This window comes from Taudactylus pleione, unplaced genomic scaffold (genome assembly GCF_031769625.1).
Source record: "Taudactylus pleione unplaced genomic scaffold, aTauple2 ptg000898l, whole genome shotgun sequence".
In the NCBI taxonomy this organism is placed as follows: Eukaryota; Metazoa; Chordata; class Amphibia; order Anura; family Myobatrachidae; genus Taudactylus; species Taudactylus pleione.
In genome coordinates, this window is record NW_028285299.1 from 232,762 (window position 1) to 260,321 (window position 27,560).

At 45.0% G+C, this 27,560-nt stretch overlaps 1 protein-coding gene across 1 annotated transcript in view; it reads left to right on the plus strand.

Annotated features, from left to right (window-relative positions):
• LOC148474023 (atrial natriuretic peptide receptor 2-like) overlaps positions 1-27,560 on the plus strand; it is a gene marked incomplete at both ends in the record, with an annotated part of 147,297 nt that overhangs the window by 117,342 nt on the left and 2,395 nt on the right. The window contains 5 exons of the mRNA XM_088459210.1: positions 3,384-3,455; positions 9,146-9,305; positions 17,893-18,048; positions 18,254-18,422; positions 18,507-18,653. Of these exons, the coding sequence (XP_088315336.1) occupies positions 3,384-3,455; positions 9,146-9,305; positions 17,893-18,048; positions 18,254-18,422; positions 18,507-18,653 (704 nt within the window). The remainder of the gene's footprint in view (positions 1-3,383; positions 3,456-9,145; positions 9,306-17,892; positions 18,049-18,253; positions 18,423-18,506; positions 18,654-27,560) is intronic.

The window sequence follows — 27,560 nt, forward strand, 5'->3', positions numbered from 1 at the left end:
TATTACAGTAACACAGTATTAGATGCAGAGTTATAGTGGGGCAGATATCAGAGTAACACAGTATTTGATATCTGTCCCACTATCACTCTGCATCTAATACTGTGTTACTCTGATATCTGCCCCACTATATTAGATGCAGAGTGATAGTGGGGCAGATATCAGAGTAACACAGTATTAGATGCAGAGTTATAGTGGGGCAGATATCAGAGTATTAGACGCTCAGTGATGGTGTGGCAGATATTACAGTAACACTATTAGATGCAGAGTGATAGTGGGGCAGATATTACAGTATTAGATGCTGAGTGATAGTGGCGCAGATATTACAGTATTAGATGCTGAGTGATAGTGGCGCAGATATTACAGTATTAGATGCAGAGTGATAGTGGGGCAGATATCATGGTAACACAGTATTAGGTGCAGAGTGATAGTGGGACAGATATTACAGTAACACAGTATTAGGTGCAGAGTGATAGTGGGACAGATATCAGAGTAACAGTATTAGGTGCAGAGTTATAGTGGGGCAGATATCAGAGTAACACAGTATTAGGTGCAGAGTGATAGTGGGACAGATATCAGAGTAACACAGTATTAGATGCAGAGTGATAGTGGGACAGATATCAGAGTAACAGTATTAGGTGCAGAGTAATAGTGGGACAGATATTAGAGTAACAGTATTATGTGCAGAGTGATAGTGGGACAGATATCACAGTAACACCGTATTAGGTGCAGAGTGATAGTGGGACAGATATTACAGTAACACAGTATTAGATGCAGAGTGATAGTGGGACAGATATTACAGTAACAGTATTAGGTGCAGAGTGATAGTGGGACAGATATCAGAGTAACAGTATTAGGTGCAGAGTGATAGTGGGACAGATATCAGAGTAACACAGTATTAGATGCAGAGTGATAGTGGGACAGATATCAGAGTAACAGTATTAGGTGCAGAGTTATAGTGGGGCAGATATCAGAGTAACACAGTATTAGATGCAGAGTGATAATGGGGCAGATATCAGAGTAACACAGTATTAGATGCAGAGTTATAGTGGGGCAGATATTACAGTATTAGATGCTGAGTGATAGTGGGACAGATATCAGAGTAACAGTATTAGGTGCAGAGTGATAGTGGGGCAGATATTACAGTAACACAGTATTAGGTGCAGTGTGATAGTGGGACAGATATCAGAGTAACAGTATTAGATGCAGAGTTGTAGTGGGGCAGATATCAGAGTAACAGTATTAGATGCAGAGTGATAGTGGGACAGATATTACAGTAACACAGTATTAGATGCAGAGTGATAGTGGGGCAGATATTACAGTAACACAGTATTAGATGTAGAGTGATAGTGGGGCAGATATTACAGTAACACAGTATTAGGTGCAGTGTGATAGTGGGACAGATATCAGAGTAACAGTATTAGATGCAGAGTTGTAGTGGGGCAGATATCAGAGTAACAGTATTAGATGCAGAGTGATAGTGGGACAGATATTACAGTAACACATTAGATGCAGAGTGATAGTGGGACATATCAGAGTAACACAGTATTAGATGCAGAGTGATAGTGGGACAGATATTACAGTAACACAGTATTAGGTGTAGAGTGATAGTGGGACAGATATCAGAGTAACAGTATTAGATGCAGAGTTGTAGTGGGGCAGATATCAGAGTAACAGTATTAGATGCAGAGTGATAGTGGGACAGATATTACAGTAACACATTAGATGCAGAGTGATAGTGGGACATATCAGAGTAACACAGTATTAGATGCAGAGTGATAGTGGGACAGATATTACAGTAACACAGTATTAGGTGTAGAGTGATAGTGGGACAGATATCAGAGTAACAGTATTAGGTGCAGAGTGATAGTGGGGCAGATATTACAGTAACACAGTATTAGATGCAGAGTGATAATGGGGCAGATATCAGAGTAACACAGTATTAGGTGCAGAGTGATAGTGGGACAGATATCAGAGTAACACAGTATTAGATGCAGAGTGATAGTGGGACAGATATTACAGTAACACAGTATTAGATGCAGAGTGACAGTGGGACAGATATCAGAGTAACAGTATTAGATGCAGAGTGATAATGGGACAGATATCAGAGTAACAGTATTAGATGCAGAGTGATAATGGGGCAGATATCAGAGTAACACAGTATTTGATGCAGAGTTATAGTGGGGCAGATATCAGAGTAACACAGTATTAGATGCAGAGTGATAATGGGGCAGATATCAGAGTAACAGTATTAGATGCAGAGTGATAATGGGGCAGATATCAGAGTAACACAGTATTTGATGCAGAGTGATAGTGGGACAAATATTACAGTAACACAGTATTAGATGCAGAGTTATAGTGGGGCAGATATCAGAGTAACACAGTATTTGATATCTGTCCCATTATCACTCTGCATCTAATACTGTGTTACTGTAATATCTGTCCCACTATCACTCTGCATTTAATACTGTGTTACTGTAATATCTGTCCCACTATCACTCTGCATCTAATACTGTGTTACTCTGATATCTGCCCCACTATATTAGATGCAGAGTGATAATGGGGCAGATATCAGAGTAACAGTATTAGATGCAGAGTGATAATGGGGCAGATATCAGAGTAACACAGTATTTGATGCAGAGTGATAGTGGGACAAATATTACAGTAACACAGTATTAGATGCAGAGTTATAGTGGGGCAGATATCAGAGTAACACAGTATTTGATATCTGTCCCACTATCACTCTGCATCTAATACTGTGTTACTCTGATATCTGCCCCACTATATTAGATGCAGAGTGATAGTGGGGCAGATATCAGAGTAACACAGTATTAGATGCAGAGTTATAGTGGGGCAGATATCAGAGTATTAGACGCTCAGTGATGGTGTGGCAGATATTACAGTAACACTATTAGATGCAGAGTGATAGTGGGGCAGATATTACAGTATTAGATGCTGAGTGATAGTGGCGCAGATATTACAGTATTAGATGCTGAGTGATAGTGGCGCAGATATTACAGTATTAGATGCAGAGTGATAGTGGGGCAGATATCATGGTAACACAGTATTAGATGCAGAGTGATAGTGGGACAGATATTACAGTAACACAGTATTAGATGCAGAGTGATAGTGGGGCAGATATCATGGTAACACAGTATTAGACGCAGAGTGATAGTGGGACAGATATTACAGTAACACAGTATTAGATGCAGAGTGATAGTGGGGCAGATATTACAGTAACACAGTATTAGATGCAGAGTGATAGTGGGGCAGAGATCAGAGTACCAGGTATTATACACAGTTCTTTAGTATTGGAGCAGATATAAGGGTAACTATTATATTGGGGCAGCATAGATAATAGTTAGTGAATGCTTTATCTTTTACAGGATATTTTGGAGAATGACAGCATCAATCTGGATTGGATGTTTCGCCACTCATTAATAAATGACATTGTAAAGGTGAGTGAGCTCCGTAACACCTGCACCATAATGTGCCAGGACTGTGATGTTAGGCGATGACACATTATCACTAATCAGAGCTTTTCTCCAGTTATTACCAGTGATGGATTATTCTCCTGCACCTATTCTCCATGGTAGTAGTAACCTCATTGTACCTACATCAATGGGTGAAAGTCTCAGGGGTATATATTTACTAAAGTGAGAGCTTTTAGAAGTGGAGATTGTTGCCCATAGCAACCAATTAGACTCTAGCTATTATCTTCTAGAAGGTGCTAGTTAAATGTTAAGTAGGGTCTAATTGGTTGCTATGGGCAACATCTCTACTTCTAAAAACTCTCACTTTAGTAATTATACTGTACCCCTCAGAGTGCTACCTGTATAGGGAGAAAGTCTCAGACTTCTTATCTTTATAAGGTGGAAGATTCAGAGCCCTTAGCTTTAAAGGGTGGAATTCTCACAGTTCTTACCTTCATGGAAGACTCAGAGCTTGTACCTTAATGGGCAGTAAGTCCCAGAGCCATTACCTGCATGGGGTTCTACTCTGAGACCTTACCTTTAAGGGGTGGAAGCCACAGAGCCTTTACCATCATGATAGTAGCAATCTAATTAACATTTACCCATGGAGGTAACTACTGAGTATTTACCCATACCTTCATGGGGTGGAAGTCACAGAGTCCTTACCTTCATACGGCAGAAGTTTCATGGTACTTACCTTAATTGGGTGGAAGTATCATGGTACTTACCTTCATGGGGTGGAAGTATCATGGTACTTACCTTCATGGGGTGTAAGCCTCAGAGCCCTTACCTTCATGGGGTGGATGCCACAGAGTCCTTACCTTCATGGGGTGGAAGTCTCAGGGTCCTTACCTTTATAGGGTGGAAATCTCAAAATAATTATCTTCATGATGTGGAAATCTTAGAGCCTTTACATTCATCGGGTGAAAGTCTTTGAGCTCTTATCTTCTTGAGGATCTATTCTCAGAGCCATTACTTTCAAGCAGTGAAAGCCTCAGAGAACCTACCTTCAAAGGGTGGAAGCCTCAGATCCCTTACCTTCATGGCTTGGAAGCCTCAGAGTGCTTAACTTCACGGGGTGGAAGTCTTATGGTACTTACCTTAATTGGGTGGAAGTATCATGGTACTTACCTGCATGCGGTGGAAGTCTCATTACCTTACCTTTATTGGGTGGAAGTCTCAGAGTACTTGCCTTCATGATGGTTGTTATTTGTACATTCTGCACATGTCCAGCAGAGGAGCTAATCCTGCAAAATGCTCTGTGCCACAATTTCTAAAATTGCAGGTTCCAGATAAACAAGTGCAGGGTACATAGTAGGTTGTAGTGATGCTGGGTAGATGGAGGTCACAGCCATCCACATGCAGCTTTTTCGGGTGGGTTTGTTGACAAACAGCTTGACAAAAATGGCTGCTCAGAAGGATGTTTAGTCCACCACTGTTGGAGTCCTTTTCAGGTTATGTCTTTTGGGGGCTTGGCAATGGTGAGAACTTTGGAACAAACTACTTGTAGCTCCCTGGAGTCTCCAGGAGATACCGGTATGTCTCTCTGTGGTCCAGGTCTCCTCTACCTGCTCTGGATTTTTCCTCACCACATACTGCCCAGATGCTAAACATCTTCAAACCCCATCTAGCACTTAGTTGCTGAAGTCATTAATCCTGGTTCCCATATATGCCCTAACAATTTGATATATCTTCTAATTAACACTGAGGAAAGTGTCCAAAGTCCTCCAACAGTGACGTGACCAGGTACCAGAAGTGTCCGACGCACGCTCTTGCAGTTGGTGTCATGCAGCGCTGAAACCTGGCCTGTGCTTAGTGGTTCCGATGCTGCTGCTTGTGTCGTTACATCTGCTTGCTCACTCCACGTGTTCTGTTTCTTCTCACAAGGACGGAGCTCTTGTGGTCCTTTGACCAGCATCCCTCTCTTACATCCGGAAGGAGGTCAGGTAGTGGAGTCACCACTTAATTCCTCCATTGGTAAACAACTAACTATATAATCTAACTCAGGCTTGTTACAATTTATATGGTCTGGTCCTGGGAGCCTGACACATGGGCATCATAACAGCACCTCCTGCCCTTCCTCATGTGTCCAGATTATGTAAATTCTGCTGCTTGGTCTACAGTTCTAGAGGGTCACCAGACTGGGGCCGCTCTCTTGGCCATCATGGAATAATGCTGTGTAGCTAGTTCACCTTCCCCCTCTGCTTACATCTCTGCAGTAATGGTGGGCACTCACTGGCATGTATCTCTACCCCAGTCATCTGGAACCCAGGTCCAGCACTAGCAGGAGAGTGTGACAGCCCATACACCACCAAGCTGCTCCAGCCCCCACTGCTCCTACAGAGCTCACCAATAGCCCGTTCCGTGTCAGCCCATCACCAGCGGTCCCTGTGCTCAGAGAATGAGGGGGGCAATTAATCACCAACAGCCCCCGCTACTCCTACAGAGCTCACCAATAGCCCGCTCCATGTCAGCCCATCACCAGCGGTCCCTGTGCTCAGAGAATGAGGGGGGCAATTAATCACCAACAGCCCCCGCTACTCCTACAGAGCTCACCAATAGCCCGCTCCATGTCAGCCCATCACCAGCGGTCCCTGTGCTCAGAGAATGAGGGGGGCAATTACACATATGAATATACTGAGGACACACTGTCACAACAATGTAATTATTTTATTGTCATTAGTGTGTAACGGGTGTGGTATGATCAGTCACAATGTCAGCATTCATCCTGTCAACATAAAAGTGTCGACAAGGTCATAATGACTATATTGTCACCTGTCGGCATTATGAGAATGATGATACATTACATGTCGATATTTAAAAAAAAATTATTGACATTGTTGTGTTGATGTTATGGATGGTGACACTGTCATGGGTGACCTATTACCTACATCCCGTGTGTACTTTGCAGCACCAGGCAGGCATCGGCCTTTGTGTAATCGCCTGATTTAGCTGCCTCTGTGAAATGACATTGCCATACATAGTGTATCTGCGAGATGGGGACAGAATCCTGACATTGCCATAGATAGTGTATCTGCGAGATGGGGACAGAATCCTCACATTGCCATAGATAGTGTATCTGTGAGATGGGGACAGAATCCTGACATTGCCATAGATAGTGTATCTGCGAGATGGGGACAGAATCCTGACATTGCCATAGATAGTGTATCTGCGAGATGGGGACAGAATCCTGACATTGCCATAGATAGTGTATCTGCGAGATGGGGACAGAATCCTCACATTGCCATAGATAGTGTATCTGTGAGATGGGGACAGAATCCTCACATTGCCATAGATAGTGTATCTGCGAGATGGGGACAGAATCCTGACATTGCCATAGATAGTGTATCTGCGAGATGGGGACAGAATCCTGACATTGCCATAGATAGTGTATCTGCGAGATGGGGACAGAATCCTGTATCTGTGAGATGGGGACAGAATCCTGACATTGCCATAGATAGTGTATCTGTGAGATGGGGACAGAATCCTGACATTGCCATAGATAGTGTATCTGCGAATCTGCAAGATGGGGACAGAATCCTGACATTGCCATGGATAGTGTATCTGCGAGATGGGGACAGAATCCTGTATCTGTGAGATGGGGACAGAATCCTGACATTGCCATAGATAGTGTATCTGCGAGATGGGGACAGAATCCTGACATTGCCATAGATAGTGTATCTGCGAGATGGGGACAGAATCCTCACATTGCCATAGATAGTGTATCTGTGAGATGGGGACAGAATCCTCACATTGCCATAGATAGTGTATCTGCGAGATGGGGACAGAATCCTGACATTGCCATAGATAGTGTATCTGCGAGATGGGGACAGAATCCTGACATTGCCATAGATAGTGTATCTGCGAGATGGGGACAGAATCCTGTATCTGTGAGATGGGGACAGAATCCTGACATTGCCATAGATAGTGTATCTGTGAGATGGGGACAGAATCCTGTATCTGTGAGATGGGGACAGAATCCTGACATTGCCATAGATAGTGTATCTGTGAGATGGGGACAGAATCCTGACATTGCCATAGATAGTGTATCTGCGAGATGGGGACAGAATCCTGACATTGCCATAGATAGTGTATCTGCGAGATGGGGACAGAATCCTGTATCTGTGAGATGGGGACAGAATCCTGACATTGCCATAGATAGTGTATCTGTGAGATGGGGACAGAATCCTGACATTGCCATAGATAGTGTATCTGCGAATCTGCAAGATGGGGACAGAATCCTGACATTGCCATGGATAGTGTATCTGTGAGATGGGGACAGAATCCTCACATTGCCATAGATAGTGTATCTGCGAGATGGGGACAGAATCCTGACATTGCCATAGATAGTGTATCTGCGAGATGGGGACAGAATCCTGACATTGCCATAGATAGTGTATCTGCGAGATGGGGACAGAATCCTGTATCTGTGAGATGGGGACAGAATCCTGACATTGCCATAGATAGTGTATCTGTGAGATGGGGACAGAATCCTGTATCTGTGAGATGGGGACAGAATCCTGACATTGCCATAGATAGTGTATCTGTGAGATGGGGACAGAATCCTGACATTGCCATAGATAGTGTATCTGCGAGATGGGGACAGAATCCTGACATTGCCATAGATAGTGTATCTGCGAGATGGGGACAGAATCCTGTATCTGTGAGATGGGGACAGAATCCTGACATTGCCATAGATAGTGTATCTGTGAGATGGGGACAGAATCCTGACATTGCCATAGATAGTGTATCTGCGAATCTGCAAGATGGGGACAGAATCCTGACATTGCCATGGATAGTGTATCTGTGAGATGGGGACAGAATCCTGACATTGCCATAGATAGTGTATCTGCGAATCTGTGAGATGGGGACAGAATCCTGACATTGCCATAGATAGTGTATCTGCGAGATGGGGACAGAATCCTGACATTGCCATAGATAGTGTATCTGCGAGATGGGGACAGAATCCTGACATTGCCATAGATAGTGTATCTGCGAGATGGGGACAGAATCCTGTATCTGTGAGATGGGGACAGAATCCTGACATTGCCATAGATAGTGTATCTGTGAGATGGGGACAGAATCCTGACATTGCCATAGATAGTGTATCTGCGAATCTGCGAGATGGGGACAGAATCCTGACATTGCCATGGATAGTGTATCTGCGAGATGGGGACAGAATCCTGTATCTGTGAGATGGGGACAGAATCCTGACATTGCCATGGATAGTGTATCTGCGAGATGGGGACAGAATCCTGTATCTGTGAGATGGGGACAGAATCCTGACATTGCCATAGATAGTGTATCTGCGAATCTCAGAGATGGGGACAGAATCCTGACATTGCCATGGATAGTGTATCTGCGAGATGGGGACAGAATCCTGTATCTGTGAGATGGGGACAGAATCCTGACATTGCCATAGATAGTGTATCTGCGAATCTCAGAGATGGGGACAGAATCCTGACATTGCCATATATAGTGTATCTGTGAGATGGGGACAGAATCCTGACATTGCCATAGATAGTGTATCTGCGAATCTCTGAGATGGGGACAGAATCCTGACATTGCCATATATAGTGTATCTGTGAGATGGGGACAGAATCCTGACATTGCCATAGATAGTGTATCTGCGAGATGGGGACAGAATCCTGACATTGCTCTCGCTGTCTCCGCAGGGGATGTGTTTCCTGCATCGCAGTATCATTGGCTGCCATGGGAACCTGAAGTCCTCTAACTGCGTGGTGGATAGTCGCTTTGTGCTGAAGATCACGGACTATGGACTCGCCAGCTTCCGTTCCACCTGTGATGCAGATGATGTCTATGCCTTGTATGCCAGTGGGTGTAAATGTTTGGGACCGTCTTTCCCCCCTTCTGTATAAAGTCCTATTTCTTTTTCAGGGACCATAGGGCTCCACAGGGAGACCTTGGGTGATGGTTGAGGACCGGGCACCGAACAGTTAATGCTTTGCGCCCAGGATGCAACAGTCCTTCCCCCTATACCCCGCCCCCGAGCCAGAGGCACTTTAGTTTCGTCGGTGCCCGGCCGGAGTCGGGTCACCATTATAACAGTGGGCTGCTTCAGCATTTTATCTTCTGGGCGGGCATCACCATCACCCCGCCGGGCGCCGGAATGCCAGCTCCACCTGGAGCTCTCAGCGGGCATCCTGGGGATCTTGATAGCCGGCCCCACAGACAGACCCAAATTGCAGTTTCTATGAAGACAGGTAAGGCGGGTGGCCCGCAGATGGGCAGTCTTACCTCCAGTCTCAGGGGACAGACCAGAGGTGCTGAGGGTACATACGGAGCGGGAATCCAGCGTCCCGGTGGTTAATAATCGACATGGGGAGGTCAGGCTTCCCTATTACAGCGGCCCCTCAGCTCAAGGCGCCATTCCTCTGAGCTGCTCTCCTCCTCCGACCACGCCCCCTCAGAGGTCTCCGGCGGCCATCTTCTATAGGCTCAGCCACAGCTCTCTCAGGCTATAGTGCTACATAACCTGTATGTAGGGGGACCGGACCCAGCGTTTCCCTATCATCCTTTAAGGACTGAGTAGTTGATTATGGGCCATTCTGCAGCTATATTGTATTTCTGCGTTGTATGTGACTTATGCCAGTGCTGCCTGTCTGTATATGTCTCTGTACGATCAGCATATACCTTTCCCTTTTTTTCCTTATTGTTCCCTAACATACAGGTGTATTCAGGCTGTTCCTGTGCCTCACATCTCTTGTATTTGTGAGGGTTGTCACATACAGTTGGTTACTGCACTGTGCCATATTTGTGCTGTGCATTCCTGCAGCTTGTCCAAGCATAAGACAGGATCAGTATATTGCTTTCCTACTTGTATCCTACATACCCAGCGGTTGCATTATACTCAGTGCCATATTGTGTGCTGTACTACTCTACAGCTATGTCTAGCAAGGGCAAGAGTAAGAAGCATCTGCACCCATACTGCTATCATGTAAATTACGTGCTGCAGGCTTAAGTGAGGAGGATTTGCTACAAGATGGGTTATGTGCTAAGTGTCATACTCCACCAGGTCCATCAGACCCCCCATCTCCTGCACAAGAGCCCCCCTGGGCTTCCTTTTCTCAGGTGCTGGCTACTATTGCGGACCGCCTAGCGCTCCCGGCTATAATCCCCCCTATGGGATTGCCACAATAGGCTCAGATTATACAGGTGCCTCCTGTGCCCCCTCCATGGGTAGACATACTCTCTAGCTCCAGTACAGAGTCTGGTGGCTTCCTCTACAGCCTTTCACACTGTTGTAAGGTGAGAAGTCCCCACCCAATAAGACTACTAAGCGTCCTGTGTTACCCTCACAGTCCACGCAGCTCTCAGATTCAGAGGTGTCATCTGACGAGGCAGAAGATGCTGATCTCTCTAATACTGAGTCCCCTTCGGGGGAAGAAGCAGAGATTCAGTCTAAAATTAATATACCTGCTTTGGTGCGAGCGGTTAGATCTATCTTACAATTAGAAGATGATGAGCCCACCCCCAAATCAAAGCGCCCACTCTTTAAACGACAAAAAGTGGCTTCAGCAGAGTTTACCCTCTCGGACCAACTAGTTGAGCACATGGAAGAGTCTTATCAGGTGCCTAGTAAGAGGTTTCAGCCCCCAAAAAGCCTGAGCTCTTGTTATCCTTTTCCTGCAGGTCATTGGGCAAGATGGGTGACTCCCCATGTGGTGGATTCCCATGTTATGCGATTGATTAAAAGCGCTACGTTACCTATCCCTACAGTTTCCTCACTAAAGTACACTACGGATAGAAAGATTGAAACTGACCTTAAATCTGGGTACTCTTTCTGGCGCCATTGCTCGCCCCCGACCATGGCTACTGCATTGGTGGCTAAAGCAATTGAGAGCTGGGCAGACGCCCTTGAAGACTCTTTTCCCTCAGACGCCTCTCGGGATCAGATGTCTTATGTAGCTCACACAAGAGATGCAGCTTCATAAATTGGAGAAGCTTCCTTGGATGCCAGTCTCCTAGCTTCTAGAGTTTCGGCCACGGCGGTGTCCTCCCGCTACATTCTGTGGCTGCGGTCATGGAAGGCGGATGCAGATTCTAATAAAGCCTTAGAAGCATTACCTTACAATGGGGAGATCTTGTTTGGCCCAGACTTAGACAAGATTGTAGCCACATTAGCAGCATCCAAGACTGCCTTCAGCAGCTACCGCTACACCTAGGACACCATCCTTTAGGTGCTTTCGTCCCCAAGGAAAGCCTAAGGGTCAGTCCTTTCCTAGGCAGTCGGCTTCCACTAGGGCCGCTAAACCTAGGACCAAGCAGATCTGGACCACCAGATGTCCTGCTTCAAAAGCCGAGGACAAGCCTTCAGCCTGACGGAACGGGCTTCCCCCTGGGGGACCCCAGAGTAGGAGGCCGACTTCTTTAGTTTGCCCAGTGTCAAACCGCCACAGACGCTTGGATAAGAAAAGTGTCTCCACCCCACCAATTTTTCTACACAGGCCCTCCATCAGACCCAAAAAGGGGCCTGCTCATCCAGAAAGCCATTCAGTCCTTGCTGCAAGTTCTAGTCCCGCTATAACAGTGAAGGAACGGTTATTATTCTACTCTCTTTCTGATTCAGAAGCCAAATGGGTCTCATCGGCCTATCCTCAACCTCAAATCCCTGACCACGTTCATCAGGGTCCCCAGGTTCCGAATGGAAACCTTATGCTTTATTATACTAGCTATGGAGCCTGGGGACTTTATGGTATCTCTGGATATTCAGGATGCTTACCTACATGTACCTATTAGCAACCCTCTCATCAGCAATATCTCCGGTTCGCTTTACTACAGCAAGACTTACAATTTCAGGCTCTGCCTTTTGAACTGTGTACAGCTCCATGGTTTTTTACCTAGATTATGGCTATCATGGTGGCCCATCTGCATTGTCAGGGGGTCTGGCTAAACCATACCTGAATGACCTCTAGCTCTTAGCAAGCTCCCAAGAGGTGCTTCAGATAACCCTTGCCTTTCTACAAAAGCACGGCTGGTTAATCAACTGTAAGAAATCCTCCCTGAATCCTTCACAAAGGATGGTTCATCTGGGAGCTCTTTTGGATTCTCAGGATCAGAGAATCTTCCTGACAGCAGTCAAGATCTCCAAACTGCAAATACGTGTGCACAGATTCCTACGCAGTCGCCGAGTATCAGTCCACTCAGCAATGCAAGTTCTAGGATCCATGGTATCCACCTTCGACATGGTGGAGTATGCTCAGTTCTAGGCCAGGCCCCTACAACAGCTAATGCTGTCCAGGTGGAACGGGTTGCCCCACGGATAAAGGCTCAAATGATGGTTCTCTCTCCAGAGGTTCGTCTGTCCCCCTTCTTGTGGCTACATATGTCCCCTTAACCAAAGGTCGCCCCTTTTGGACCTCGGATTGGGTACTCCTTACAGTCTCCGGGGCTGGGGCACAGTGACCGATCAACATTCCTTCCAGGGGCGTTGGAAGGTCGACTCCTTCCAGGGAGTCGACCTTGCCAATCAATGTATTGGAACTCTGAACCACCCACAAAGCTCTCACTCTAGCTCAGGACATTCTTCACGGCAAGCCTGTACAAGTGCAGTCCGACAACACCACAGCAGTGGCCTACATCAATCACCAAGGAGGCACTCAAAGTCGGTCAGCAATGATAGAAGTGTCAAGCATTCTCACATGGGCCAAAGGTCACATCCCGGCCGTCTCCGCAGTGTTCATTCCAGGAGTACTCAACTTGGAAGCGGACTTCCTCAGCCATCATGAAGTGCATATCGGGGAACGGTCTCTCCACCCAGAAGTCTTTCAACTCATAGTGAACAAATGGGGCCTACCAGACACAATCACAAATTGCCAGTGTATGGGTCCACAACAAGGGACACAGAGGCAGCTGTAGATGCCTTATCAGTGAAGTGGACCTTCCATCTGGCGTACCTATTCCCTCCAGTCTCCCTTCATCCTCAAGCTATTCGGAAGTTCAAACAAAATGGAGGCACTGTCCTGCTGGTGGCCCCAGCATGGCCCAGACGACATTGGTACTTAGATCTTCTGAGCCTCTTCATAGAGGCACCGTTCCTGCTACCTCAGCGGCTGGACCTGTTGTCTCAGGGTCTTCACCCGGACTTAGGTTGTCTGTCTTTGTCTAAATTGTGGTCCCAGGCTTCCAATCACCAGACCTCTCGGCAGGTGAGGCCTCCTTGGATGTGGTCCGTGCTCTCAGAATCTATGTGGACCATACAAGCTCTCTGAGGATAACAGACTCCCTGTGCTCTATGGATTTCACAAGAAGGGTTGGCCAGCCAATAAACAGACATTGGCTAGATGGCTTTGCATGACTATCTCACAGGCTTACAGGCAGGCTGGCCTTCCTGTACTGGCTACTGTCACTGCTCATTCCACTCGCTCTGTGGGTCCCTCGTGGACAGCTCGCCGTGGTGCCTCAGCTAAACAACTTTATAAGGCAGCCATGTGGTCTTCTGTTCACACCTTTCTTAGCTTCTATGCCTTTGAATCATTTGACTCTCAGGATGCCTCATTTGTACGCCAGATTCTCATCTCAGCTAAGGAGCATCCCCACCCTTGAATAACTGCTTTGGGACATCCCTAAGGTCTCCCTGTGGAGCCCTATTGACCCTGAAGAAGAAAATGAGAGTTATGGTAAAACTTACCTTCATTAACTCTTTCTTCGAAGTCCATAGGGTCCACAGGGTACCTGCCCTGATGCATCTGGCTTCTGTGGGCTATGTTTCCTGGACACCTTTTCCTGTCTCCTTCTGTGTGAACCAGTCTTCCATCTCTTCTCTCCTCCTCCGGCCTTAGGCTTGTCAAGAACTTAAGTGCCTCTGGCTTGGGGGGGTATAGGGGGAAGGACCGTTGCATCCTGGGAGCAAAGCTTTAACTGTTCGATGGCCGGTCCTCAACCACCACCCACACCCCAGGGTCTCCCTGTGGACCCTATGGACTTCAAAGAAAGAGAGTTAACGAAGGTGAAGTTTTACCATCACTCTCATTTTTGGGATATTAGAAGTTTGCACTTTATAAAACACTGCCACAAATTAATCTAATTTCACCTGTAAATAGTCTCCCTGTAATCAGCTTTCTATCAAACATATACAGCATATAGCAATGTAGTCATTACAAATAATAATGTATCAGTCCAGCTAAGATAGTAACAATGTATCCATACAGCTGAGAGAGTAACAATGTATCCGTGCAGCTGAGAGTGACAATGTATCTGTACAGCTGAGAGAGTAACAATGTATCCATGCAGCTGAGAGTGTAACAATGTATGTATACAGCTGAGAGAGTAACAATGTATCCGTGCAGCTGAGAGTGACAATGTATCTGTACAGCTGAGAGAGAGTAACAATGTATCCATGCAGCGGAGAGAGTAACAATGTATGTATACAGCTGAGAGAGTAACAATGTATCCATACAGCTGAGAGAGTAACAATGTATCCGAGCAGCTGAGAGAGTAACAATGTATCCGAGCAGCTGAGAGAGTAACAATGTATCCGTGCAGCTGAGAGTGACAATGTATCCGTGCAGCTGAGAGAGTGACAATGTATCTGTACAGCTGAGAGAGTAACAATGTATCCATGCAGCTGAGAGAGTAACAATGTATGTATACAGCTGAGAGAGTAACAATGTATCCATACAGCTGAGAGAGTAACAATGTATCCGAGCAGCTGAGAGAGTAACAATGTATCCGAGCAGCTGAGAGAGTAACAATGTATCCGTGCAGCTGAGAGAGTAACAATGTATCCGTGCAGCTGAGAGTAACAATGTATCTGTACAGCTGAGAGAGTAACAATGTATCCATACAGCTGAGAGAGTAACAATGTATCCGAGCAGCTGAGAGAGTAACAATGTATCCATACAGCTGAGAGAGTAACAATGTATCCGAGCAGCTGAGAGAGTAACAATGTATCCGAGCAGCTGAGAGAGTAACAATGTATCCGTGCAGCTGAGAGTGACAATGTATCCGTGCAGCTGAGAGAGTGACAATGTATCCGTGCAGCTGAGAGAGTAACAACGTATCCGTGCAGCTGAGAGAGTAACAATGTGTCCGTACAGCTGAGAGAGTAACAATGTATCCGTGCAGCTGAGAGTAACAATGTATCTGTACAGCTGAGAGAGTAACAATGTATCCGTGCAGCTGAGAGAGTAACAACGTATCCGTGCAGCTGAGAGAGTAACAATGTGTCCGTACAGCTGAGAGAGTAACAATGTATCCGTACAGCTGAGAGAGTAACAATGTATCCGTGCAGCTGAGAGTGACAATGTATCTGTACAGCTGAGAGAGTAACAATGTATCCATGCAGCTGAGAGAGTAACAATGTATGTATACAGCTGAGAGAGTAACAATGTATCCATACAGCTGAGAGAGTAACAATGTATCCGAGCAGCTGAGAGAGTAACAATGTATCCGAGCAGCTGAGAGAGTAACAATGTATCCGTGCAGCTGAGAGAGTAACAATGTATCCGTGCAGCTGAGAGTAACAATGTATCTGTACAGCTGAGAGAGTAACAATGTATCCGTGCAGCTGAGAGAGTAACAACGTATCCGTGCAGCTGAGAGAGTAACAATGTGTCCGTACAGCTGAGAGAGTAACAATGTATCCGTACAGCTGAGAGAGTAACAATGTATCCGTGCAGCTGAGAGTGACAATGTATCTGTACAGCTGAGAGAGTAACAATGTATCCATGCAGCTGAGAGAGTAACAATGTGTCCGTACAGCTGAGAGAGTAACAATGTATCCGTACAGCTGAGAGAGTAACAATGTATCCGTGCAACTGAGAGAGTAACAATGTATCTGTACAGCTGAGAGAGTAACAATGTATCTGTACAGCCGAGAGAGTAACAATGTATCCGTACAGCTGAGAGAGTAACAATGTGTCCGTACAGCTGAGAGAGTAACAATGTATCCGTACAGCTGAGAGAGTAACAATGTATCCGTGCAGCTGAGAGTGACAATGTATCTGTACAGCTGAGAGAGTAACAATGTATCCATGCAGCTGAGAGTGTAACAATGTATGTATACAGCCGAGAGAGTAACAATGTATCCGTGCAGCTGAGAGTGACAATGTATCTGTACAGCTGAGAGAGTAACAATGTATCCATGCAGCAGAGAGAGTAACAATGGATGTATACAGCTGAGAGAGTAACAATGTATCCATACAGCTGAGAGAGTAACAATGTATCCGAGCAGCTGAGAGAGTAACAATGTATCCGAGCAGCTGAGAGAGTAACAATGTATCCGTGCAGCTGAGAGTGACAATGTATCCGTGCAGCTGAGAGAGTGACAATGTATCTGTACAGCTGAGAGAGTAACAATGTATCCATGCAGCTGAGAGAGTAACAATGTATGTATACAGCTGAGAGAGTAACAATGTATCCATACAGCTGAGAGAGTAACAATGTATCCGAGCAGCTGAGAGAGTAACAATGTATCCGAGCAGCTGAGAGAGTAACAATGTATCCGTGCAGCTGAGAGAGTAACAATGTATCCGTGCAGCTGAGAGTAACAATGTATCTGTACAGCTGAGAGAGTAACAATGTATCCGTGCAGCTGAGAGTAACAACGTATCCGTGCAGCTGAGAGTAACAATGTGTCCGTACAGCTGAGAGAGTAACAATGTGTCCGTACAGCTGAGAGAGTAACAATGTGTCCGTACAGCTGAGAGAGTAACAATGTGTCTGTACAGCTGAGAGAGTAACAATGTATCTGTGCAGCCGAGAGAGTAACAATGTATCTGTACAGCCGAGAGAGTAACAATGTATCTGTGCAGCTGAGAGAGTAACAACGTATCCGTGCAGCTGAGAGAGTAACAATGTATCCGTGCAGCTGAGAATAACAATGTATCTGTACAGCTGAGAGAGTAACAATGTGTCCGTACAGCTGAGAGAGTAACAATGTGTCCGTACAGCTGAGAGAGTAACAATGTGTCCGTACAGCTGAGAGAGTAACAATGTATCCGTGCAGCTGAGAGAGTAACAATGTATCCGTGCAGCTGAGAGAGTAACAATGTATCTGTACAGCTGAGAGTAACATTATTACCATGAAAGCTGTACTTCATTTGTGTTCTGACTGACAGACCAGTAATCTTTACTCATTGATATAACAATTTACACACATTTACTCCTATACTATACTACTTGCTGATATGGGGAGCAGGTATATTGTGTTCTATCCATATCTCACCCACACAGGCTAAATAAGCACTGTACCATGTTTCATTGTACCAGGATTTGGACTGTATCTAAGATGTACATGTATTAAGCATAATTCTTCTGATTTATACCGAAGTGCTGTACAATGTACACGGATAACATGCTAAGAACAAGGTGAAAGGGTTCTGATTCTGAGAGCTAACAATCTAGACAGGGAAATAGACATTGTACACCCAGCTGATAATTGTGTTTCCTTGTTATACAGAGAAATTATGGACGGCTCCGGAGTTGTTACGTATGGGGAGACCCCCTGCTCAGGGTACCCAGAAAGGGGATGTCTACAGTTTTGGGATCATCCTGCAGGAAATTGCATTACGCAATGGGGCATTTTACATCCAAGGCATGGACCTCAGCCCAAAGGGTAACTCCATGTGTGAGAAAATGTCCCTTACTTGGTCCTAGATCTCACATTGACTTTGTGTATTTTTCAGGAGACCAATCTCGTGTGTGAGAGGTCATAGAGCTTATCCTGTGATAGAACCTTCCATGTATCCATACTTACGGCACATATAATAGCATTAGTCATATGATGTACCTAGAACGTGTCATCATCTCCTTCTCCCCAGAGATCGTCCAGAAGGTCCGGAATGGTCAGCGACCGTACTTCCGGCCCACGGTAGACAGCAGCTGTCACAGCGAGGAACTGGGGGTTCTCATGGACAGATGTTGGGCTGAGGATCCATTGGAGAGACCGGACTTCAATCAGATTAAGATCTATATCTGCAAGTTCAACAAGTAAGAAATCTGGAGTGTGGAGAAATGACGAGACCCCCGACCACCGGGATATGCTGTGACCAGTTCATATTTTGTGCTTTACAGGGAGGGCACCACTAGTATACTGGATAATTTACTATCCCGCATGGAGCAATATGCAAATAACCTGGAAAAATTAGTAGAAGACAGAACACAGGCGTATCTGGAGGAGAAACGCAAAGCGGAGAACCTGCTGTACCAGATCTTACCACAGTGAGCTACAACGCAAAATAACACAGTACAGAGTAATGTCACACTACGTAACACAGTACTACGTGACACAGCGCTGTATAACACAGTATAGAGTAATGTCACACTATGTAACACAGTACTACGTGACACAGCACTGTATAACACAGTATAGAGTGACACAGCGCTGTATAACACAGTATAGAGTGACACAGCGCTGTATAACACAGTAAAGAGTAATGTCACACTATGTAACAGTACTACGTGACACAGCGCTGTATAACACAGTATAGAGTAATGTCACACTATGTAACACAGTACTACGTGACACAGCACTGTATAACACAGTATAGAGTAATGTCACACTACGTAACACAGTACTACGTGACACAGCGCTGTATAACACAGTATAGAGTAATGTCACACTATGTAACACAGTACTACGTGCCCCACAACACTGTATAACACAGTATAGAGTAATGTCACACTATGTAACACAGTACTACGTGACACAGCGCTGTATATAACACAGTATAGAGTAATGTCACACTATGTAACACAGTACTACGTGACACAGCGCTGTATATAACACAGTATAGAGTAATGTCACACTATGTAACACAGTACTACGTGACACAGCGCTGTATATAACACAGTATAGAGTAATGTCACACTATGTAACACAGTACTACATGACACAGCGCTGTATAACACAGTATAGAGTAATGTCACACTATGTAACACAGTACTACATGACACAGTGCTGTATAACACAGTATAGAGTAATGTCACACTATGTAACACAGTACTACATGACACAGCGCTGTATATCACAGTATAGAGTAATGGCACACTATGTAACACAGTACTACATGACACAGCGCTGTATAAAACAGTATAGAGTAATGTCACACTATGTAACACAGTACTACATGACACAGTGCTGTATAACACAGTATAGAGTAATGTCACACTATGTAACACAGTACTACATGACACAGCGCTGTATATCACAGTATAGAGTAATGGCACACTATGTAACACAGTACTACATGACACAGCGCTGTATAAAACAGTATAGAGTAATGTCACACTATGTAACACAGTACTACATGACACAGCGCTGTATAAAACAGTATAGAGTAATGTCACACTATGTAACACAGTACTACATGACACAGCGCTGTATAAAACAGTATAGAGTAATGTCACACTATGTAACACAGTACTACATGACACAGCGCTGTATAAAACAGTATAGAGTAATGTCACACTACGTAACACAGTACTACATGACACAGCGCTGTATAACACAGTATAGAGTAATGTCACACTATGTAACAGTACTACATGACACAGCGCTGTATAACACAGTATAGAGTAATGTCACACTATGTAACAGTACTACGTGATACAGCGCTGTATAACACAGTATAGAGTAATGTCACACTATGTAACAGTACTACGTGATACAGAGCTGTATAACACAGTATAGAGTAATGTCACACTATGTAACACAGCACTGTATAACACGGTATAGAGTAATGTCACACTATGTAACACAGTACTACGTGACACAGCGCTGTATAAAACACAGTATAGAGTAATGTCACCCTATGTAACAGTACTACATGACACAGCGCTGTATAACACAGTATAGAGTAATGTCACACTACGTAACACAGTACTACATGACACAGCGCTGTATAACACAGTATAGAGTAATGTCACACTATGTAACAGTACTACATGACACAGCGCTGTATAACACAGTATAGAGTAATGTTACACTATGTAACAGTACTACGTGATACAGCGCTGTATAACACAGTATAGAGTAATGTCACACTATGTAACACAGTACTACGTGATACAGAGCTGTATAACACAGTATAGAGTAATGTCACACTATGTAACACAGAACTACATGACACAGCGCTGTATAACACTGTATAGAGTAATGGCAAACTATGTAACACAGTACTACGTGACACAGCGCTGTATAACACAGTATAGAGTAATGTCACACTACGTAACACAGTACTACATGACACAGCACTGTATATCACAGTATAGAGTAATGTCACACTATGTAACACAGCGCTGTATAACACAGTATAGAGTAATGTCACACTATGTAACAGTACTACGTGACACAGCGCTGTATAACACAGTATAGAGTAATGTCACACTATGTAACAGTACTACGTGACACAGCGCTGTATAACACAGTATAGAGTAATGTCACACTACGTAACAGTACTACGTGACACAGCGCTGTATAACACAGTATAGAGTAATGTCACACTATGTAACAGTACTACGTGACACAGCGCTGTATAACACAGTATAGAGTAATGTCACACTATGTAACACAGTACTACGTGCCCCACAACACTGTATAACACAGTATAGAGTAATGTCACACTATGTAACACAGTACTACATGACACAGCGCTGTATAACACAGTATAGAGTAATGTCACACTATGTAACACAGTACTACATGACACAGCGCTGTATAACACAGTATAGAGTAATGTCACACTATGTAACACAGTACTACGTGACACAGCGCTGTATATAACACAGTATAGAGTAATGTCACACTATGTAACACAGTACTACGTGACACAGCGCTGTATATAACACAGTATAGAGTAATGTCACACTATGTAACACAGTACTACATGACAAAGCGCTGTATATCACAGTATAGAGTAATGTCACACTACGTAACAGTACTACATGACACAGCGCTGTATAACACAGTATAGAGTAATGTCACACTATGTAACACAGTACTACATGACACAGTGCTGTATAACACAGTATAGAGTAATGTCACACTATGTAACAGTACTACATGACACAGCGCTGTATATAACACAGTATAGAGTAATGTCACACTATGTAACACAGTACTACGTGACACAGCGCTGTATATAACACAGTATAGAGTAATGTCACACTATGTAACACAGTACTACATGACAAAGCGCTGTATATCACAGTATAGAGTAATGTCACACTACGTAACAGTACTACATGACACAGCGCTGTATAACACAGTATAGAGTAATGTCACACTATGTAACACAGTACTACATGACACAGCGCTGTATAACACAGTATAGAGTAATGTCACACTATGTAACACAGTACTACATGACACAGCGCTGTATATCACAGTATAGAGTAATGGCACACTATGTAACACAGTACTACGTGATACAGCGCTGTATAACACAGTATAGAGTAATGTCACACTACGTAACACAGTACTATGTGACACAGCGCTGTATAACACAGTATAGAGTAATGTCACACTCCACAGTGCTGTATATCACAGTATAGAGTAATGTCACACTATGTAACACAGCACTGTATAACACAGTATAGAGTAATGTCACACTATGTAACACAGTACTACGTGACACAGCGCTGTATATAACACAGTATAGAGTAATGTCACACTATGTAACACAGTACTACATGACAAAGCGCTGTATATCACAGTATAGAGTAATGTCACACTATGTAACAGTACTACGTGACACAGCGCTGTATAACACAGTATAGAGTAATGTCACACTATGTAACAGTACTACGTGACACAGCGCTGTATAACACAGTATAGAGTAATGTCACACTATGTAACAGTACTACGTGACACAGCGCTGTATAACACAGTATAGAGTAATGTCACACTATGTAACACAGTACTACGTGCCCCACAACACTGTATAACACAGTATAGAGTAATGTCACACTATGTAACACAGTACTACATGACACAGCGCTGTATAACACAGTATAGAGTAATGTCACACTATGTAACACAGTACTACATGACACAGCGCTGTATAACACTGTATAGAGTAATGGCAAACTATAACTACTGTACAGTATATATAGTGTGAGGAGTTTCTGTGTATATATGGTGTGAGGGGGTTATGTGTATATATGGGATGAGGAGGTTCTGTGTATATATGGGATGAGGAGACTGTGTATATATGGGATGAGGAGGTTCTGTGTATATTTGGGGTGAGGGGGCTCTGTGTATATATTGGGTGAGGGGGCTGTGTATATATGGGGTGAGGAGGCTGTGTATATATGGGGTGAGGGGGTTATGTGTATATATGGGGTGAGGAGAGACTGTGTATATATGGGATGAAGAGGCTCTGTGTATATATGGGGTGAGGGGGTTCTGTGTATATATGGGGTGAGGCGGTTCTGTGTATATATGGGGTGAGGGGGTTATGTGTATCTATGGGTTGAGGAGGCTCTGTGTATATATGGGATGAGGAGGCTGTGTATATTTGGGGTGAGGAGGCTCAGTGTATATATTGGATGAGGAGGTTGTGTATATATGGGGTGAGGAGGCTGTGTATATATGGGGTAAGGAGGCACTGTGTATATATGGGATGAGGAGGCTCTGTGTATATTTGGGGTGAGGAGGCTCTGTGTATATATTGGGTGAGGAGGCTCTGTGTATATATGGGGTGAGGAGGTTGTGTATATATGGGGTGAGGGGGTTCTGTGTATATTTGGGATGAGGTGGTTCTGTGTATATATGGGATGAGGAGACTGTGTATATATGGGATGAGGAGGCTGTGTATATTTGGGGTGAGGAGGCTCGGTGTATATATGGGGTGAGGAGGCTCGGTGTATATATGGGATGAGGAGGTTGTGTATATATGGGGTGAGGAGGCTGTGTATATATGGGGTGAGGAGGCTCTGTGTATATATGGGGTGAGGAGGCTCTGTGTATATATGGGGTGAGGAGGCTCTGTGTATATATGGGGTGAGGAGGTTTTGTATATATGGGGTGAGGTGATTCTGTGTATATATGGGGTGAGGAGGCTCTGTGTATATATGGGATGAGAAGGCTGTGTATATATGGGGTGAGGAGACTGTGTATATTTGGGGTGAGGGGGTTATGTGTTTATATGGGGTGAGGAGGCTCTGTGTATATTTGGGGTGAGGGGGTTCTGTGTTTATATGGGATGAGGAGGCTCTGTGTATATATGGGATGAGGAGGCTGTGTATATATGGGGTGAGGAGGCTCTGTGTATATATGGGGTGAGGAGGCTCGGTGTATATATAGTGTGGAGTTTCTGTGTATATATGGTGTGAGGGGGTTATGTGTATATATGGGATGAGGAGGTTCTGTGTATATATGGGATGAGGAGACTGTGTATATATGGGATGAGGAGGTTCTGTGTATATTTGGGGTGAGGGGGCTCTGTGTATATATTGGGTGAGGGGGCTGTGTATATATGGGGTGAGGAGGCTGTGTATATATGGGGTGAGGGGGTTATGTGTATATATGGGGTGAGGGGGTTATGTGTATATATGGGGTGAGGAGAGACTGTGTATATATGGGATGAAGAGGCTCTGTGTATATATGGGGTGAGGGGGTTCTGTGTATATATGGGGTGAGGCGGTTCTGTGTATATATGGGTTGAGGAGGCTCTGTGTATATATGGGATGAGGAGGCTGTGTATATTTGGGGTGAGGAGGCTCAGTGTATATATTGGATGAGGAGGTTGTGTATATATGGGGTGAGGAGGCTGTGTATATATGGGGTAAGGAGGCACTGTGTATATATGGGATGAGGAGGCTCTGTGTATATTTGGGGTGAGGAGGCTCTGTGTATATATTGGGTGAGGAGGCTCTGTGTATATATGGGGTGAGGAGGTTGTGTATATATGGGGTGAGGGGGTTCTGTGTATATTTGGGATGAGGTGGTTCTGTGTATATATGGGATGAGGAGACTGTGTATATATGGGATGAGGAGGCTGTGTATATTTGGGGTGAGGAGGCTCGGTGTATATATGGGGTGAGGAGGCTCGGTGTATATATGGGATGAGGAGGTTGTGTATATATGGGGTGAGGAGGCTGTGTATATATGGGGTGAGGAGGCTCTGTGTATATATGGGGTGAGGAGGCTCTGTGTATATATGGGGTGAGGAGGCTCTGTGTATATATGGGGTGAGGAGGTTTTGTATATATGGGGTGAGGTGATTCTGTGTATATATGGGGTGAGGAAATTGTGTATATATGGGGTGAGGAGGCTCTGTGTATATATGGGATGAGGAGGCTGTGTATATATGGGGTGAGGAGACTGTATATTTGGGGTGAGGGGGTTATGTGTTTATATGGGGTGAGGAGGCTCTGTGTATATTTGGGGTGAGGGGGTTCTGTGTTTATATGGGATGAGGAGGCTCTGTGTATATATGGGATGAGGAGGCTGTGTATATATGGGGTGAGGAGGCTGTGTATATATGGGGTGAGGAGGCTGTGTATATATGGGATGAGGAGGCTGTGTATATATGGCATGAGGAGGCTGTGTATATATGGCATTAGGAGGCTCTGTATATATCGGGTGAGGAGGCTCTGTGTATATATGGGATGAGGAGGCTCTGTGAATATTTGGGGTGAGGAGGCTCGGTGTATATATGGGGTGAGGAGGCTCTGTGTATATATGGGGTGAGGGGGTTCTGTGTATATATGGGGTGAGGGGGCTCTGTGTATATATGGGGTGAGGGGGCTCTGTGTATATTTGAGGTGAGGGGGCTCTGTGTATATTTGAGGTGAGGGGGCTCTGTGTATATTTGGGGTGAGGGGGTTAAGTGTATATATTGGGTGAGGGGGTTCTGTGTATATATGGGGTGAGGGGGTTCTGTGTATATTTGGGATGCGGGGGTTCTGTGTATATATGGGATGAGGAGGCTCTGTGTATATATGAGGTGAGGAGACTGTGTATATATGGGATGAGAGGGTTCTGTGTATATATGGGATGAGGAGGCTCTGTGTATATACGGGATGAGGAAGCTTTGTGTATATATGGGATGAGGGGGCTCTGTGTATATACGGGATGAGGAGGCTCTGTGTATATATGGGGTGAGGAGGTTCTGTTTATATACGGGATGAGGAGGCTCTGTGTATATACGGGATGAGGAGGCTTTGTGTATATTCGGGGTGAGGGGGCTCTGTGTATATACGGGATGAGGAGGTTCTGTGTATATACGGGGTGAGGAGGCTCTGTGTATATACGGGGTGAGGAGGCTCTGTGTATATATGGGATGAGGAGGCTCTGTGTATATATGGGGTGAGGAGACTGTGTATATATGGGGTGAGGAGGCTCTGTGTATATATGGGGTGAGGCGGTTCTGTGTATATATGGGGTGAGGGGGTTCTGTGTATATATGGGGTGAGGGGGCTCTGTATATATATGGGGTGAGGGGGCTCTGTGTATATTTGAGGTGAGGGGGCTCTGTGTATATTTGGGGTGAGGGGGTTAAGTGTATATATTGGGTGAGGGGGCTCTATGTATATATGTGGTGAGGGGGCTCTGTGTTTATTTGAGGTGAGGGGGCTCTGTGTATATTTGGGGTGAGGGGGTTAAGTGTATATATTGGGTGAGGGGGTTCTGTGTATATTTGGGATGAGGGGGTTCTGTGTATATATGGGATGAGGAGACTGTGTATATTTGGGGTGAGAAGGCTGTGTATATATGGGATTAGGAGGCTCTGTATATATGGGATGAGGAGGCTGTGTATATATGGGATGAGGAGGCTGTGTATATTTGGGGTGAGGAGGCTCGGTGTATATATGTGGTGAGGAGGCTCGGTGTATATACAGGATGAGGAAGCTTTGTGTATATACGGGTGAGGGGGTCTGTGTATATACGGGGTGAGGGGGTTCTGTGTATATACAGGATGAGGAGGCTGTGTATATATGGGATGAGGAGGCTCTGTGTATATATGGGGTGAGGAGGTTCTGTGTATATATGGGGTGAGGAGGCTCTGTGTATGTATGGGATGAGGAGGCTGTGTATATTTTGGGGTGAGGGTGTTATGTGTATATATGGGGTGAGGAGGCTCTGTGTATATATGGGATGAGGAGGCTCTGTGTATATATGGGGTGAGGGGGTTCTGTGTATATATGGGATGAGGAGGCTCTGTGTATATATGGGGTGAGGAGACTGTGTATATATGGGATGAGAGGGTTCTGTGTATATATGGGATGAGGAGGCTCTGTGTATATACGGGATGAGGAGGCTCTGTGTATATACGGGATGAGGAAGCTTTGTGTATATATGGGATGAGGGGGCTCTGTGTATATACGGGATGAGGAGGCTCTGTATATATATGGGGTGAGGAGGTTCTGTTTATATACGGGATGAGGAGGCTCTGTGTATATACGGGATGAGGAGGCTTTGTGTATATTCGGGGTGAGGGGGCTCTGTGTATATACGGGATGAGGAGGTTCTGTGTATATACGGGGTGAGGAGGCTCTGTGTATATACGGGGTGAGGAGGCTCTGTGTATATATGGGGTGAGGAGACTGTGTATATATGGGGTGAGGAGGCTCTGTGTATATATGGGGTGAGGCGGTTCTGTGTATATATGGGGTGAGGGGGTTCTGTGTATATATGGGGTGAGGGGGCTCTGTATATATATGGGGTGAGGGGGCTCTGTGTATATTTGAGGTGAGGGGGCTCTGTGTATATTTGGGGTGAGGGGGTTAAGTGTATATATTGGGTGAGGGGGCTCTATGTATATATGTGGTGAGGGGGCTCTGTGTATATTTGAGGTGAGGGGGCTCTGTGTATATTTGGGGTGAGGGGGTTAAGTGTATATATTGGGTGAGGGGGTTCTGTGTATATTTGGGATGAGGGGGTTCTGTGTATATATGGGATGAGGAGACTGTGTATATTTGGGGTGAGAAGGCTGTGTATATATGGGATTAGGAGGCTCTGTATATATGGGATGAGGAGGCTGTGTATATATGGGATGAGGAGGCTGTGTATATTTGGGGTGAGGAGGCTCGGTGTATATATGTGGTGAGGAGGCTCGGTGTATATACAGGATGAGGAAGCTTTGTGTATATACGGGTGAGGGGGTCTGTGTATATACGGGG